Raw genomic sequence first — 19277 nt, 5'->3', positions numbered from 1 at the left:
AAGACGTCTCCTGACCCTAATAACAAGCAGAGAACAGTACAGCTATAGAAGATTAAATGCTGGGCGGTCAGCTTGGTTCATTCATCTGCTAAATGATTTGGTCCTTTATATCAGCTGGGAGGCATACTTGATTCAGATTTGTGATTCAGCAAAATCAGATTCCCACCTGTCATTAAATGTCCCACTTGACTAAAACCACAAATGTTATATTGGTGAGCTGATTTCAGATGCCAAGAGTCTGCTAGACTTTAAGAATAGAATAAAGAGGTCAACACCTTCCAGATTTCTTACTGCTGCTGCTGCTGCTAAGTCACTTCAGTCATGTCTGACTCTGTGCCACCCCTTAGACGGCAGCCCACCAGGCTCCCCCGTCCCTGGGATTCTCCAGGCAAGAACACTGGAGTGGGTTGCCATTTCCTTCTCCAATGCATGAAAGTGAAAAGTGAAAGTGAAGTCTCGCAGTCGTGTCCGACTCTTTGCAACCTCATGGACTGCAGCCCACCAGGCTCCTCTGTCCATGGGATTTTCCAGGCAAGAGTACTGGAGTGGGGTGCCATTGCCTTCTCCGAAATTTCTTACTAGTCACAGCATAATAAATAGTTTTTCACATGTTAGCAGAGGAAAAAAACTGTCCTATATTCAGAGGGATGATGCTCATATGCCTGGGGTATGAATATGGTCATAGTGGTAAAGAATGGGGATCATGGGGGTTAGTGCAAAGTAGGACAGAGGCTAAGGATTGGTCAGCCTTAGGAGGAAAAAATAACAAATTAGGATCCTTAGAGCAGTGGTTTCCACTCTTTTTTGATCATATATTCTATTGAGAAAAAAAGATAATACATGTGCTATTGCATTGATACACTCTACCTTATAATACACTCCTTAAATAGAAAATTTTGGAAAATGAGATTTAAAGTAACAGTATATAGATCAGTATTTCCTTTCATGTTCCAGTGGATCATCTTGAGTTTTCCTTCGTGTACTCATTCCACTGTGGAAATTACTCTGCTGGTGTGCTAGAAAACATTCAGACTATGATTAAAAGACACTTAAAATTTGTTTTGCTTGGCTTTGTGCTAAGAATTATGGGTGGTAGTTGTTTGCTAAACTTGTCTGATAATAAAAGTTTCTTGAGGAAGGGGTGCAGTTTAAAAGTACAGTTTTCTGACCCCCAACCTAGATTATTTAATCAAAATCTCCAGGGAAGGTATTTGGGTATATCTAATTTTAACACGTTGTCAAATGATTCTTATTAGACAAGTTTAGGAAACACTAGAGTAGGGGAAAAAAGTGCTTCAGCTTTAGTTTTTTTTTTTGCTGATAGTTTTATGAGATGATAATGTATATACCATATTTCAGGTATACTTTTAAAGTTAAATGTAGCTACTATGTGTTGGGTTGCTTTCCTTTATTTTCAGTTTTCCTTGTTTTGGCCCAAAATAATTTTGTGGATTCGTTTGAAGATAGATACATGTACTTTATAAACCTATTTTTTGAAAAATAAGCATTCTAATTTCTTTAACCTTTTCATCACAGACTATTTTCCTGCCCCAAGCCAATCATTAAAAAATCTTTTAAGGGACTTCCCTAGTGGTCCAGAGATTAAGACTCTGTGCTTTTACTGCAGAAGTTGTAGGTTTGATCCCTGGTCAGGGAACGAAGATCCCACATGCTGGTTGGCCTTCATTAAAAAAAAAAAAAGAAAAGAAATATTTTACAACTATTTTCACTTACATATTTTATATTCACAAGGCAAAAAGATATGACAGTGAAAGATGAAGCCCTCAGGTTAGTAGGTGCCCAATATGCTACAGGAGATGAGTGGAGAAATAGCTCCAGAAGGAATAAAGAGGCTGAGCCAAAGCAGAAGCAATGCCCAGTTGTGAATGTGGCTGGTGGTGAAAGTCAAGTCCAATGCTGTAAAGAACAATACTGCATAAGAACCTGAAATATTAGGTCCATGAAACAAGGTAAATTGGAAGTGATTAAACCGAAGGTGGCAAGAGTGAACATCAACATTTTACTAATCAGTGAAAATGGACAGGAATGGGCAAATTTAATTCAGATGACCATTATATCTACTACAAGAAGCCCTTAGAAGAAATGGAATAGCCCTCATAGTCAACAAAAGGAGTCCAAAATGCTGTTCAGTTCAGTTCAGTTGCTCAGTTGTGTCCAATTCTTTGCGACCCAATGAATCGCAGCACACCAGTCCTCCCTGTCCATCACCAACTCCCAGAGTTCACCCAAACTCATGTCCATCGAGTCGATGATGCCATCCAGCCATCTCATCCTCTGTCGTCCCCTTCTCCTCCTGCCCCAATCCCTCCCAGCATCAGGGTCTTCTCCAATGAGTCAACTCTTCACATGAGGTGGCCAAAGTATTGGAGTTTCAGCCTTAGCATCAGTCCTTCCAATGAACACCCAGGACTGGTCTCCTTTAGGATGGACTGGTTGGATCTCCTTGCAGCCCAAGCGACTCGCAAGAACCTTCTCCAACACCACATTTCAAAAGCATCAATTCTTCGGCACTCAGCTTTCTTCACAGTCCAACTCTCACATCCATACATGACCACTGGAAAAACCATAGCCTTGACTAAACGGACCTTTGTTGGCAAAGTAATGTCTCTGGTTTTGAATATGCTATCTAGGTTGGTCATAACTTTCCTTCCAAGGAGTAAGTGTCTTTTAATTTCATGGCTGCAGTCACCATCTGCAGTGATTTTGGAGCCCCCAAAAATAAAGTCTGTTTCTACTGTTTCCCCATCTGTTTCCCATGAAGTGATGGGACCCGATGCCATGACCTTAGTTTTCTGAATGTTGAGCTTTAAGCCAACTTTTTCATTCTCCTTTTTCACTTTCATCAAGAGGCTTTTGAGTTCCTCTTCACTTTCTGCCATAAGGGTGGTGTCATCTGCATATCTGAGGTTATTGATGTTTCTCCCAGCAATCTTGATTGCAGCTTGTGCTTCTTCCAGCCCAGCGTTTCTCATGATGTACTCTGCAAAGAAGTTAAATAAACAGGGTGACAATATACAGCTTTGACATACTCCTTTTCCTATTTGGAACCAGTCTGTTGTTCCATGTCCAATTCCAACTGTTGCTTCCTGACCTGCATATAGGTTTCTCAAGAGGCAGGTCAGGTGGTCTGGTATTCCCATCTCTGTAGGAATTTTCCACAGTTTGTTGTGATCCACACAGTCAAAGGCTTTGGCATAGTCAATAAAGCAGAAATAGATGTTTTTCTGGAACTGTCTTGCTTTTTCGATGATCCCATGGATATTGGCAATTTGAATCAGTACTTGAGTGCAATCTCAAAAATGATAGAATGATCTCAGTTTGTTTCTAAGGCAAACCATTCAGTATCACAGTAATCCAAATCTATGCCCTAACCACTAATGATGAAGAAGCTGAAGCTGACCAGTTCTATGAAGACCTACAAAACTTTCTAGAACTAACACTAAAAAGATGTCCTTTTCATCATAGGGGACTGGAATACAAAAGTAGGAAGTCAAGAGATACCTGGAGTAACAGACAAGTTTGGCCTTGGAGTACAAAATGAAGCAGGGCAAAGGCTAACAGAGTTTTGCCAAGAGAATGCACTGGTCATAGCTAAACACCCTCTTCCAACAACACAGGAGACAACTCTACACATGGACATTACCAGATGGTCAAAATTGAAATCAGATTGATTATATTCTTTGCAGCCAAAGATGGAGAAACTCTATATGGTCAGCAAAAACAAGGTCTGGAGCTGACTATGGCTCAGATCATTAGCTTCTTACTGCAAAATTCAGACTTAAATTGAAGAATATAGGGAAAACCACTAGGCCATTCAGGTATGACCTAAATAAAATCCCTTACAATTATACAATGGAAATGACAAATAGATTCAAGGGATTAGATCTGATAGAGTGCCTGAAGAACTATGGACAGAGGTTCGGGACATTGTACAGGAGGCTGTGATCAAAACCATCCTCAAGAAAAAGGAAGGCAAAATGGTTATCTGAGGAGGCTTTACAAATAGCTGAGAAAAGAAGAGAAGCAAAAGGCAAAGGAGAAAAGGAAAGATAAACCCATCTGAATGCAGAATTCCAAAGAACAGCATGGAAAGATAAGAAAGCCTTCATAAGTGAACGATGTAAAGACATAGAAGAAAACAATATATAATGGAAAAGACTAGACATCTATTCAAGAAAATTAGAGATACCAAGGAAACATTTCAGGCAAAGATGGGCACAATAAAGGACAGAAACAGTACGGACCTAACAGAAGCAGAAGATATTAAGAAGAAATGTCAAGAACACACAGAAGAACTTTACAAAAAAGGTCTTAATAATCTAGATAACCACGATGGTGTGATCATTCAACTAGAGCCAGACATCCTGGAGTGTGAAGTCAAGTGGGCCTCAGGAAGCATTACTACAAACAAAGCTAGTGGAGGTGATGGAATTCCAGCTGAGCTATTTCAAGTCCTAAAAGATGATGCTGTTAAAGTGCAGCACTCAATACGCCAGCAAATTTGGAAAACTCAGCAGTGGCCACAGGACTGGAAAAGGTCAGTTTTTATTCCAATCCCAAAGAAAAGCAATGCCAAAGAATGTTAAAACTACATCAAAATTGTGTTCATTTCACACGCTCGAGCGCAAGGTTATGCTCAAAATCCTTCAAGCTAGGCTTCAGAAGTACTTGAACTGAGAACTTCCAGATGTACAAGTTAGATTTATAAAAGGCAGAGGAACCAAAGATCAAATTGCCAGCATCTGTTGGACCATAGAAAAAGCAAGGGAATTCCAGAAAAACATCTACTTCTGCTTCATTGACTACACTAAAGCCTTTGACTGTGTGGATCATAACAAACTGTGGAGAATTCTTAAAGAGATAGGAATACCAGACCACCTTACCTGCCTCCTGAGAAGTCTGTGTGCAGGTCAAGAAGTAACAGTTAGAACCAGACATGGAACAACAGACTGGTTCCAAATTGGGAAAGGAGTACGTCAAAACTGTATATTGTCACCCTGCTTATTTAACTTTTATGCAGAGTACATCATGAGAAACGCTGGGCTGGAAGGAACAAGCTGGAAGAAGCACAGGCTGGAATCCCGGGAGAAATATCAATAACCTCAGACATGCAGATGACACCATCCTAATGGCAGAAATCAAAGAGGAACCAAAGAGCCTCTTGATGCAGGTGAAAGAGGAGAGTGAAAAAACTGGCTTAAAACTCAACATTCAAAAAATGAAGATTATGGCATTTGATCCCATCACTTCGTGGCAAATAGGGAAAAACTGGAAACAGTGACAGACTTTATCTTCTTGGGCTCCAAAATCACTGCAGATGGTGACTGCAGCCATGAAATTAGAAGACGCTTCTTGGGAGGAAAGCTATGACAAACCTAGACAGCATATAAAAAAGGAGAGACATCACTTAACGGACAAATGTCCATATAGTCAAAGTTATGGTTTTTCTAGTAGTCATCTATGGTTGTGAGAGTTGGACCATAAAGAAAGCTGAGTGCCAAAAAATTGATGCTTTCAAACTGTGGTGCTGGAAAAGACTCTTGAGAGTCCCTTGGACAGCAAGGAGATCAAACCAGTCAATAAAGGAAATCAACCCTGAATATTTCATTGGAAGGACTGATGCTGAAGCTGAAGCTCCAGTATTTTGGCCACCTGATGTGAAGAGCTGACCCACTGGAAAAGACCCTGATGCTGGGAAAGATTGAAGGCAGGAGGAGAAGGTGGCAACAGAGGATACAATAGTTAGATGGCATCACCGACTTGATGGACATGAGTTTGAGCAAACTCCGAGAAGTAGTAAAGGACAGGGAAGCCTGGTGTGCTGCAGTCTGTGGGGCTGCAAACAGCTGGACACGACTGAGCAACTGAACAACAACAGCATTCAGTCTTTTTGGCATGAATGACTACGTTTTGTCAAATCCATAAAGTCAAAATACAGAACAGTTCCATCACCCTCATCTCCTTTTGTAATCAGACTTTTCCTCCACTTCCAATCTTGAGCAACCTCTGATCTCCTCTGTGTCTATAGTTTTGTCTTTTCTCAATGTCATATATATGCAGCCTTGTAGTCTTTGGGTCTGACTTCTTTTAGTTAGCTTAATGCAGTTGAGAAGTCATCCTGTTGTTTGGTGCATCAGTGGTTTATACCTGCTCCAATATTCTTGCCTGGAGAAGTCCATGGACAAAGGAGCCTGGTGGGCTACAGTCCACGGGGTCACAAAGAGTCGGACACGACTGAGTGACTAATACCCACATCCCGTAATATGAGAGTTGCAGTTGACTCCCTTCCAAACATTTTCGTTGTCTCTTTTGTTTTAGTGTTTTATTTTAATCACCCAAATAGACGGGTAGGGGTGTCTCTGTGTGTGTCTCTGTGTGTTGATTGATTTGACTGTGTTGAGTCTTAGTTGTAGCGTGAGGGATCTTCCACCTTTGTTGCAGTGTGTGGGATCTTGTTCCATCAAACCTGGGCCCCTGCATTGGGAGCGTAGAGTCTTAGCCACTGCACCACCAGGGAAGTCCTTTCCGCTCGTGCGTTATTGTTGTTCAAGCCAACTTTTCTCCAAACTTTGAGAAAGGAATTTGTGTACCTGTAACTACAGCCTATGGTTTAGTTCTTCTGTGGACCTTATAATTAGGATAATAAGCAGGTATTTTTTCAGAGCTCGGTATACCATGTTAGCTAAGTACTCTGACACTTTAATAAGCAGTATTAAATACAAATTAATGTGAAAAGGAACTTCTCACATACTCTTCTACAATTATAGCTCTAAAATCACTGGACTTAGATGAATATCTGTGTTCATGTGAGGAAACAGTCTTCCTGTAGAAACAGAAGTTTTGAGAACATAGTTTATTGAGTACTGCAGTACTTGTTTACTGTGGATGGAGCTAATGTTTGAAACCACAAAAATTGTTTTAAAGTAGAGGGTTAAATCTGCTATTACATTAACATTTATCCTATCCTCCATTAATAAAAATGGAGCTCTTTAAGGCTCTTATACTTTACTTTCAGGATTCTGAAATTGTTTGATTGTTCAGTACTGTATCTGACCAGATATTCACTCCACATGTTTCACATGTTCATGTAAATCTCCTGAATTAATTCCATTTAATATACAACTATGTTCCTGAACATTTAGTGAGCACTTAACCACAATACCAGGTATTGTGTGAATATATTGCGTAATCATTCACAACAACCCTCTAAGGTAGATACTGCTTTATAAATGAGACTTTTGAACCCCTGAGAGGTTAAATAATTTGCCCAAGGAACTCAGCCAGTAAGTGTCAGGACCAGGATTTGAACACAGGCTGCCTTACTCCGTCTGAAGTCTACACTTTTAATGACACTCTGCTATGTGGTGAACATTGTAAGGAATTTCATATCACCAAAACACTGTATATCTGCTAAAGAAATGTAAGTTTCCTACCTTATAATGAGATTTTTTTTTCTTTCAGAAATAGTGGTATTTTGATTAAAAAAAAAAAAAGATTCATTAACATCCCTTTAAAACATTAGTTTTATTCATTTGACTATAGTCAGTTTTCTCTTTTACATGATAAACAGATAGTAAGTAAGAGCTACTCTACCCTGTTGGGCTTCCCTGGTGGCTCAGACCATAAAGAATCTGCTTGCAGTGCTGGAGACCCAGATTCAGTCCCTGGGTCGGAAGAGCCCCTGGAGAAGGAAATGGCTACCCTCTCCAGTATTCTTTCCTGAAGAATTCCGTGGATAGAAGAGCCTGGCAGGCTACAGTCTATGGGGTCGCAAAGAGGCAGATGCCACTGAGCGACTAACACTTTGACTGTTACTGAAAACACATCAAGTGTAAAGAACTGTCTGTCTTTGCCCAGAAAAAAAAAAAGTATATAATAAAAATCTGTAAAGGTTATAAGATATAAGTAGAAGGTAAGAAATTTGAAATAATCAGTACAGGCCGAAAATACAAACATCAAAGCGGGGTGTCACCCTTCCCCACAAAGAAACAGATTACCTGAAGGTTTGATTCTTAGAATGCTTTGTCCTTTGTAAATGTTAATCTGAAGGAGTTCTAGTGAATGTCTTCAAAGGGCAAATTGATTCTATTACATTTATCAATAATTTAACATATGTGTCTGTAACATCAGTTCAGTTCAGTTCAGTCGCTCAGTTGTGTCCCGACTCTTTGCAACCCCATGAATTGCAGCATGCCAGGCCTCCCTGTCCATCACCAACTCCCAGAGTTCACCCAAACTCACGTCCATTGAGTCGGTGATGCCATCCAGCCGTCTCATCCTTTGTCGTCCCCTTCTCCTCCTGTCCCCAATCCCTCCCAGCATCAGAGTCTTTTCCAATGAGTCAACTCTTGGCATGAGGTGGCCAAAGTACTGGAGTTTCAGCTTTAGCATCATTCCTTCCAGAGAACACTGTAACATAGGAAGGCTATATACCATACTGGTGGAGCTTATTGGAAGGATTCCTGTATGAATATCTACGGAGAGAATTAAGCCCATGATGATTTGCTGAACACTCTGTTAGTGGCATGAGAAATATATGTCTGATGAGCAATATCCAGTGATAATACTGAGTGTATATACTTTGCAGTGGGGAATGTGACATGGACCATGCCTCAGTTATTCATTACCAGCCAGTGCCCTGTGTGAAACAGACACAACAGTAACAACCTGAAAGTTCTTTCAAGAATGAGTACCATATGTACACAAATTTTAGTTAAATAGCTGGGTGTTAAAATTTTTTATTTTAGTATAGTTGATTTACAATGGGGTATTCATTTCTACTGTATAGCAAAGTGACTCAGTTGTACATATGTATATTATCTTTCATGTTCTTTTCCATTATGGTTTATCACAGGATATCGACTGTATAGTGCCCTGTGCTGTGCGGTAGGCCCTCGTTTCTCCATTCTATCATAGTTTGCATCTAATAATCCCAAACCCCCAATGCGTCCCTCCCCAGCCCCTCTGCCCCTGGCAGTGAGAGGCCTTCTCTACGAGTGAGTCTGTTTCTGTTTCGTAGGTAGGTTCATTTGTGTCGTATTTTAGATTCCACACGGAAGTGATGTCACATGGCACTTGTCTTCTCTTTCTGATTCCCTTCACTTAGTATAGTCTCTAGGTCCATCCATCTTGCTGCAAATGGCATTATTTCACTCTTTTGTATGGCTGAGTAGTGTTCCATTGTATATATGCACCACATCTTGTTTATCCGTTCATCTGTCAGTGGCCATTTATGTTGTTTCCATATCTTGGCTATTGTAAATAGTAAATAGCTGGTTTTTGAGATCTCAGGTTTTGCTGGGTTGAGTTTCACATCCTCCAGTAGAAAGGGTGGATGTGTTAATACTGAATATCCAGATCCCATTACTAAAGTGTTACTGTACTAACAAGTCGTGGGATTATCACTCACTTTAAAAAGCATTTTTGTTTTGTTTTGGCTAATGCTTGCAAATAAAACCAATAATGCCTACCATTCATTGTATATAATCCAGTAAATATTTTATGTTTTTATATATAAAATTAAATTCCACTTAATTATAAGTATTCAGATCTTGTATGGAAAGCTTCAATCAACAGCACACTTATTTCAAGTTATATATATATATGTGTGTGTGTGTATATATTATATATAAATAATAATGTTCCTCACATTTATTTGCCACAGTTTTATTTATACATAAAATTAAGTGTTAACTCTTTCAAAGTCGTAACAACAGGAAATTATATACTTACATCAGTGAATGCTCAAAAAATGTTAGAACTCTTTCTTTAATTTACTTCCAGAGTATGAGATGAAAATCATCAGTGGCAGCAGAGTTTTCCTTGAAAGCAGTTTAGGTTTGGAGAAATACAGTTTATTCAACGCCAATCTGTTTAATAACATAGCTGACCCATTTATTCAGTATTATTTTAGATCAGAAGCTGGTATATTAGAAAGTAGGAGTTTTATTGTGGCTCATAAACTTGACTCCGAAGGCTATGCCAAGAGTTCCAAAATGATTTAGATAAAGAAAGCGTTGTTAGGATAAGATATAGAAGGTTCTTATACTCATCTAAATTGAAAAATTCTGATATAGGTGTACCTTATTATTAAGGGATGTGAAAGTTGGACCATAAAAAAGGCTGAGTGCCAAAGAATTGATGCTTTTGAACTGTGGTGCTGGAGAAGACTCTTGAGAGTCCCTTGGACTGCAGGGAGATCAAACCAGTCAGGCCTAAAGGAAATCAACCCTGAATATTCATTGGAAAGACTGATAACTAAAGTTGAAGCTCCAGTACTTTGGCCACCTGATGCGAAGAACCGACTTATTGGAAAAGACCCTGATGATGGGAAAGACTGAAGGCAAAAGGAGAAGAGGGCGGCGGAAGATGAGGTGGTTAGATGGCATCACTGACTCAATGCACATGAACTTTAACAAACTCCAGGAGATAGAAAGCCTGGCATGTTGCAGTCCAAGGGTTGCAAAGAGTCAGACACGACTTAGCGCCTAAACAACAGTGAAGGGAAATAATGTTGATCATCCTTTGAAAGTTGTAATTGGCTTGACATTTAGTTTCAGAGCTATGGATACCCCAAAAGTAATTGCCTTTAAAAATTATTATACAACTGTTCACAAATAATAGTATGACTAACACCCTTTAATGAGGTGTTAACCCACCTTTGTACCTCAGCTCACTTTAGCATAACCTTTCACCTACTTTAGCACATACATCTGTTACCTATTAAGTCTGGATTTATAAAAAAGCATGTGCACAATTATCTTGAAAGTGAAAGTTTCTCAATCACGTCCGATTCTTTGCGACCCCATGGACTGTATGTCGCCCACCAGGCTTCTCTGTCCATGGAATTTTCCAGGCAAGAATACTGGAGTGGGTAGCCATTTCTTTCTTCAAGGGCAACCCAGGGTTCAAACCTGTACCTCCTGCATTGCAGGCAGATTCTTTACCATCTGAGCCACCAGGGAAGCCATTCTAAAGTATAAGACTAAAAGATTGTATTTTATTTCCATTTAAAAAAGTCTTTTTGCATTGGAAGGAATTAATTGCCTAACTTTCGAAATGAAATGTCACATTAAAAAATTACAGAAGTGTGAAGGCCTTTTTTTTTTTGCCTTCAAAATCTATTTGTTGAGTATATACTCAATTTATGGCCTTATATTGATTGTTAGAGTTCATAGATCTACAGTATAGCTTCTGCCTTCAAGAATTCACAGCCGATGGAAAATGAATAAATTAACAGTCAGTGACAGCAGGGGTTGGCAAACTTTTTCTAAAAGGGCCAAATAGTAAATATTTTAGGCTTTGTGGGCCATATGGTTTCTGTTGCAGTTACTCAGCTCTGCTGTCATAGCATGAGAGCAGCTATAGACAATCTGTGAACAAATGAGCATGGCTGCATTCCAGTGCAAATTTTATTTACAAAACTAGACATGAACCCTTGTCCTGTAGTTTGCTGCTGTCTGAATTGTAGTATAGTGATATAAAACTTATGGTTGACACACACCAGTCTGCTGGATATGCGTGAGCAGAAGAGGACACAGAAAATGTCAAGGAGGAAGGAACTTACAGGCTGAGTCTTGAAAGACAGGCTGTTATCCAGGAGAAGCAGCATGGAAGGCCCATGGATTCATGAACTGCAGAGACTAAACAAAGGCAGAGATGAGAGCTCATTTTGTTAAATATTTAGTGGGGACCTTTTAAAAAGGTAATCATTCAACCCTTTCCAATAGCATCTTTCTAAGTAGTATTGAAAATTGTAGGTACCAAAATTCTATGACTTAACTTCACATGTGTAGTTTCTTTACATTTATACATATGAAGAATTGGTTTTGTATATTAAAATGGAAGCATACCAAAAATTGCCTTGTCTTTAGAGAAAGTCAAGTGTGTTACTTTATTTATTTTTCTTTCTCAAGGCCATGCTAATTATTTGGCAGTGTATAATAGTTCGTTGATTTTTCACAAACCAAACACCCTTGTGTTACCATGAGGCCACAGTTTAATTGTCCAACACTACCAATCAAAATTCTTAGACTGCTTCTCTCATAAACTTAATTACTTTTCATCTCTGAGCTTTCAGTCAGTTCTCTGGCTTAAAATCCTTATTGCTAACAATAATTTTGCTTGTGTGAAGAACAGCGTGGGCATACTCTGTCTGCCCACCTTTTCCTCCTAGACCTGTCTAGAGTTCGATTCTCTTTAATTGATCACTGCAGTGTAGGCTTCTAATTTCCAGGAAATGCCTCTTATTCCAAAATCATCTATTTCTTCATCTGAAAGTCTCTCTCTACCTCCAGCAGTGCTTCCAAACTGAATGTGGCAACTCACTGGATCTTGGGATAAATTTAGTAAGTTGGGCTTGTGACTGGCATTTAAGAGGAGCACAAGGGAGGGACAAAGAGAAGGAAATTTTTTGTGTTATAACCACTGTAAAGTCGCAAAGAGTCATACAGCAACATCAGATACAAACAAAACAAGGCTGTCTCCTCTCCACCACTTGTACTTAACATTGTACTTGGAGTCCTAGCCAGATGCTAGTTTGCAGTAAGGCCAGAAACAGGAAGATAAGGCACAAAGATTGGCAAGAAGTAAAACTATCTATTTGCAGATGACATGATCACCTATGTAAAAATGGTTAAAAATTTAAAACCTCATAGTATCAAATGTTGACAGTGGTATGGAGCAACTAGTACTTTCAGACATTGCTATTGGATATGTAAACTGGTACAACCACTTTGGAAAACAATTTGAGAGTTTTATCTTATGTTGTTATGTTTAGTCACTTCAGTCGTGTCTGACTCTGTGACCCTATGGACTGTAGCCTGCCAGGCTCCTCTGTCCGTGGAATTTTCTAGGAAAGAATACTGGAATGGGCTGCCATTTCCTCCTCCAGGGGATCTTCCCGAACCAGGGATCAAACCCATGTCTCTTATGTCTCCTGCATTGGCAGGTGGGCTCTTTACCACTAGCACCACCTGGGAAGCCCATTTTCTTTTATAAACATAGATATACCCAAAAGTTCTGATCCTAGGTATTTACCCAAGGGAAGAGAAAATTTGCATCCACAGAAAGATTTCTATCTGGACTTCTCTGGTGGTCCACTGGTTAAGCATCCACCTGCCAATGCAGGGGACATGGGTTTGATCCCTGGTCTGGGAAGATGCCACATGCTGCAGGGCAGCTAAGCCCGTATGCCATAGCTCCTGAGCCCACGCTCTAGAGCCCGTGCACCGTAACTACTGAGGCCGGGTACCTTGATCCACAACAAGAGAAGCCCCTGCACCACAGCCAGAGAGTGACCCCTGCTTGCTGCTACGAGAGAAGGCCCACTTGCAGCAGTGAAGACCCAGCGCAGCCTAAAAATAATACAAATACATTTCTTAAAAAAGAGAAAGACTTGTACCTGAATGCTCGTAGCGACTTTATAATGGACCAGTGTTGGAAATTACCTAAATGTCCATCAGTAGCTGAATGGGTAAATAAGTTGTGCTGTGTCTGTACAGTGGGGCATTATTCGGCAAAAAGGAGGACCAAACTACAGATACATGCAGAGCTCAGATAAATCCCAAATATTCTGCTGATCAAAAGAATCCTTATGCAAAAGAATACATATTGCAGGACTCCATTTATACGAAATCCTAGAACAGGGAAAACTCAGGGGACAAAAAGCACATTCAGCACTTGCTTGGGACCAGGACTGACATATTGACTCCAGGGAAGCACAGGAGAACTGTTCTGGTATTTTTGAGTACTGTTCCAAAACTTGAACTTGGTGGTAGTTTAACTAGAGTTTTTACATTTGTGAATTAAATAAATTCACACACCTCAATAAAGTGTGCTTTAAAAAAAGATTGAGACATTTAAAAGCAAATTAAAAAAAAAAGCAAACAATGAAATCACTATTCAGAAAAAAATCTTAAGGCTAAAAAATTACTTTGGGAATATGAAAAAGTTCTGGAGATGGATAATGGTTGTAGAACAATGTGTCTACTTAAAGCCACAGAATCATATGATTAAAAATGGTTAAAATGATAAGTAAATTTTATGTAATGTATATTTTACATTTTTTAAAAAGGTTAAAAGAAAAAGCTATGTAAACAAAAAATCTTTAAAGAATTAGAAAAATGTATTTTTGTTATCTTAAGATGGTTTGTGCTTCTCAGTAATGACTTTTAAAGAATTAGCTAAGCTAAGTCAAGTCACTTCAGTCGTGTCCGACTCTGTGCGACCCCATAGACGGGCAGCCCACCAGTCTCCCCCGTCCCTGGGATTCTCCAGGCAAGAACACTGGAGTGGCTTGCCATTTCCTTCTCCAATGCATGAAAGTGAAAGTGAAGTTGCTCAGTCGTGTCTGACTCTTCAGGACCCCATGGACTGCAGCCCACCAGGCTCCTCTGTCCAAGGGATTTTCCAGGCAAGAGTACTGGAATGGGGTGCCATTGCCTTCTCCTTTAAAGAATTAAGGCAGGGTCTAAAAACTACAGCAGGCTTCTGTGATTTCTTTAGTCAAAGGTTAAATGCTTAATCTAATTATAAGTGATAAATATGTTTAGTATTTTGGCCTGTATTTATAAAACCAACAAAGATAAGAATTCTTGAAGTGTTCATGCTTTGAGTGTCAGATATTTGAGTATAAACTAGTAGTATTAATATTGCCTAGCCAGGTGTCATTTCCTGTAATTCAGAGTATCCCAACAATTGTATTTTTAGAACTGAATTTATACTGAAGGAAATGTCTCGTTTAAACTGCTCTGCCCTTTGGTTTCTAACTGGTGATTGTCCCCTGATATTTTTTAAAGCTAAAGCGTTTTATACTCAGTTTGCTCTTTATTTGCAATTTTTGTATCAACCTAAGAGTGGACTCATTGGAAAAGACTCTGATGCTGGGAGGGATTGGGGGCAGGAGGAGAAGGGGATGATAGAGGATGAGATGGCTGGATGGCATCACTGACTCGATGGACGTGAGTTTGGGTGAACTCTGGGAGTTGGTGATGGACAGGGAGGCCTAGTGTGCTGCGATTCACGGGGTCGCAGAGTCGGACATGACTGGGCAACTGAACTGAACTGAAGTATAAAAACAGATGAATTGTTTTCATTGTTATTGTTCTTCATTTGCCTGTTTTCATCAGAATAAATCTTTCCGTGGTTTCTGGTGAGACTGGTGTGAATCTCTATAGACAGAAGGGGGGATTGGAAGATGATATCCCTTGGGAAAATGACTGCTTTCTTGCATGGTGATTTGCTTCCAGTTCCTAGGTTTTGAGAATAATAGGCAGTTTAAAACTCTGCCTGCCAAAAGCAGAAGAGCTTTGGGAATTTTTTCATCATGAACTTTAAGGGAGTTTATGACTTGCTAGATTACAATATAGGAAGTGAATGTCTTTGCAGGAAAATCTGTAGAGCTCAAAGTACAAAAGAACAGAAGCCTCTACATAAGATGCTTTAAGGGAATAAACATGTTATCTCTTTATGGTTCATTCTGCTCTAGGGAAGCACCACCAAGCGAGTCAAACACAGAACGTGATTGCATCAGACAAAGTAGCGGTAATACCGGTTGCCCATGAACATGAGCACAGCCATGACCACACACAGCTGCATGCCTACATCGGCGTTTCCCTCGTACTGGGCTTTGTTTTCATGTTGTTGGTGGACCAGATTGGCAGCTCCCATGTGCATTCTACTGACGGTAAGTGGCCCCAAGGTTTTCTGGGAAGTCCAAAAAATTTGCATTTTAGGTGATCATAAATGATTGAATGATTCAGTATGTATCAATGGCCATATTTAGTACTAAAACTCTTGTCTTAGGTTCTGGTGAACATGTTGTTCATTTGAGGAAGCTAGTGGGTTGTGACATGTGGCACAAGAGAGTGTTTATTGGGTTACTACCAATTATCTTAAAGCTGTTTCATTTGATGGAGGTCTAGGGCAGAAGTTCTTAACCCTTTTTCTGCCATGGAGCCTTTAAGCAGTCTAAAGCCTGTGGACCTTTCATTGGGATAAATAATGTTTTTAAATGCATAAAACATAGTTCATAGGACTACAGAGAAAATCAATTTTATTGAAATATAGTTACTAAAACATTAAAAACAAGTTTGTGATAAAGGATGTCTTCTTTATCAATGTATTAAATAATGATATAATATATTTAAATTATAAGCAAGTTAGAGTTAAATTTAATTGTTTAGGACATTAGTATAATAGCTATTGTTGAATAGCTTGACTAAGAACATTAAATTCTGAGATGGGCTTTAACAGGCAACAGATTGTCAAGTTGAACATCCAGTTGATTTGGGTTTTTGTTGTGATGGTTATTACATGGACAGAGGAGCCTGGTGGGCTGCAGTCCATGGGGTCGCGAAGAGTCAGACACGACTGAGCGACTTCCCTTTCCCTTTTCACTTTCATGCATTGGAGAAGGAAATGGCAAGCCACTCCAGTGTTCTTGCCTGGAGAATCCCGGAGACAGGGGAGCCTGGTGGGCTGCCGTCTATGGGGTCGCACAGAGTCGGACATGACTGAAGTGACTTAGCAGCAGCAGTGTATAAAAGCCTGATTCACAAAGATACTTTATTACTGATACACTTAAACACATTTGTAGCTTGCTTTCCTAGAAAGATAAACTTCTTTCAAGGACAACTAGAATTCTCCAAGACTTTTAAAATCAATTCCAGTCATAGTAACTTTTTTGTCTTGAGATCAATGAATTCATCTTTGGTTAAATCAACATCTTTGATATGGTTTATATTAAAAAGGATTCTGAGCCATGATGCACCTTTGATACCATTGTGATACAAATAAATTTAAAAGGGTTATAATAGACATGAGAATCTATAGATATTTCTTTTCAAATAGAGAATTGTACAGATAGAAACTACTAGAAAACATAGATATCTTGGTCCTCAGTGAGAGATCCCATGACTTCTACTGTTTGGTGGCTAAATGACTGTTAGGTACAGAGTTGCCTCATAGCTACGCAGCTCCATCACGTGAGCATTTACAGACAGGAAGACTGTGAATCAAGCAGTGTGTCAGAACTTCGCAGTTGAGTTCAGTAGCTCATTCGTGTCCGACTCTTTTGTGACCCCATGGACTGCAGCACGCCAGGCTTCCCTGTCCATCACCAACTCCTGGAGCTTGCTCAAACTCATGTCCTTTGATCAGTGATGCCATCCAAACATCTTATCCTCTGTCATCTCCTCCTACTGCCTTCGATCTTTCCCAGCTTCAGGGACTTTTCCAATGAGTCAGTTCTTCACATAAGGTGGCCAAAGTACTGGAGCTTCAGCTTCAGCATCAGTCCTTCCAATGAATATTCAGGACTGATTTCTTTTAGGATTGACTGATTTGATCTCCTTGCAGTCCAAGGGACTCTCAAGAGTCTTCTCACAGTTCAAAAGCATTAATTCTTCCATGCTCAGCCTTCTCTATAGTCCAACTCTGACAACCATACATTACTACGGGAAAAATTATAGCTTTGACTAGACAGACCTTTGTTGGCAAAGTAACATCTCTGCTTTTTAATATGCTATTTAGGTTTGTCATAGCTTTTCTTCTAAGGAGCAAGCATCTTTTAATTTCATGGCTGCAGTCACCATCTGCAGTGATTTTGGAGCCCAAGAAAATAAAGTCTGTCATGGTTTTCATTGTTTCCTCATCTATTTGTCATGAAGTGATGGGACCAGATGCCATGATCTTAGTTTTTTGAATGTTGAGTTTTAAGCCAGCTTTTTCACTCTCCTCTTTGACTTTCATCAAGAGACTCTTTAGTTCCTCCTCACTTTCTGCCATAAGAGTGGTGTCATCTGCATTCTGTAAGCAGTACTTCTATAAGCCCTTAGTTTAAAGTAGTGATGAGTGAAAGTGATAATAAGAAGGTATCTTAGGATGACTGTAAAATAATATAAAGTTATCTGAATTCTATTGGTAAAGGTAGTGCTAATATTATTTGTGGATTATTGTCTATATTTATGACAAAAGGAGATGCTAAAGTTCAGTTAAAGGTTAGTAAAAATAAAAATGCACTTTTTTTTCAATTTAAGATCACAAACACCCCCTGCATCATTCTCCCTGTGTTCTCCTATTAGACCCCAGATTAACAATCCTTGATCTACAAAAAAAAAAAAAAAACTGTGGAAAAGCTGGCAAAAGACGTGAACAAATAGTTTATGAAAAGATGTAAAAATAGTTTTTAAATACATGAAAAGATGTCCCCTGCATTTAAAATAAGAAGAATGCAAATCAAAGTTCCACTGAGATGCCATTTCTCACCTGTCAGACAGTCACAAATTCAAAACCTTGAAAACATATATTTATTCTATTGGCAAAGCTGTGATGATATAGGCACTCTCATCTGTTGCTGTGGATGTTCCTAGTGGTACAGTCCCTGTGGAGGGGAGTTTACCTTTCAAGCCAGAAATCCCACTTCTAGGAATCTGCTCTGATAATTCAGCTCCAGTGTGAAGATGCATGTGCACAGTACTCAATGCGGCATTGTTTGTCATTGTAAAACCACTTCAGTGTCCAGTCACACAGACTGAGTGAAGTGTTGTGTGTCTGTGTAATTGAGTTCTCTGTAGCAATGAAATAAAATAAGGAATCCAATCTCTGTCAACCAACAGGGAGAAATTTCCAGGAAATATGTTAAGTGAGGGGGAAAAAAAATAAATTACCATCTGTCATATATTTGTGTAAGAAAGAAGGAGAAACAAGGAAACATGTATATATTTGCTTATCTTTACAAAAAAGAAACATAAGGATCAGCTAGAAACCAAAGTTGATTACTTGTAGGAGTGAGGGCAGTTGTGGAATAGGGTAGAAGGGTTTTAAGAGAGGGCATGACACTTCCCTAGGCATGCCTTTTCGATACACTTTTAACTTTTGGAAATATGTTAATGTTTTCCATATTCAAAATATAAAATGAAGTCAACAAGGGTCGGGGAGCCAGCTGAAACAGATGAACTATACATCAAATGAATAACACAATCACACTGAAAGGGATTTAAAAAGAATAAATTCAAGTAAGTCATGAATGTAGTTATTTGGTGATATACCTTTAGTAGTGGGTAGAGTTGGGCAAGAAGTATAAACAATACTGAACTCTTTTTAGTAGGCTTTGTCTTTTCTAATGGTGTGGGCAAAAAAGCATTCTGAAACTATTTCAGATATGTTACAAGGTTGAATAAATGAGTAGCTGTGCTGCTGTTGGTGAAACCAGAATCCTCACTGAGGAAGAAGGGACATGCAAACAGGGAATGAGG

General features: G+C 39.3%; 1 protein-coding gene across 3 annotated transcripts in view; it reads left to right on the top strand.

Annotated features, from left to right (window-relative positions):
• Positions 1–19277, top strand: part of SLC39A9 (solute carrier family 39 member 9) — a 50053-nt gene that overhangs the window by 20393 nt on the left and 10383 nt on the right. For all 3 annotated transcript variants that reach the window (XM_086320056.1, XM_086320057.1, XM_086320055.1), the window contains one exon: positions 15509–15706. In XM_086320056.1, coding sequence (XP_086176182.1) covers positions 15509–15706 — 198 coding nt within the window. The remainder of the gene's footprint in view (positions 1–15508; positions 15707–19277) is intronic.

The sequence above is a fragment of the Bos grunniens genome, chromosome 10 (genome assembly GCF_055505025.1).
Source record: "Bos grunniens cultivar Pamir isolate PY7600 chromosome 10, Bosgru_T2T1.0, whole genome shotgun sequence".
Classification (NCBI taxonomy): domain Eukaryota; kingdom Metazoa; phylum Chordata; class Mammalia; order Artiodactyla; family Bovidae; genus Bos; species Bos grunniens.
The sequence above is the reverse complement of the archived record's forward strand: the minus strand, read 5'-3'. Positions and strand labels throughout refer to the sequence as shown.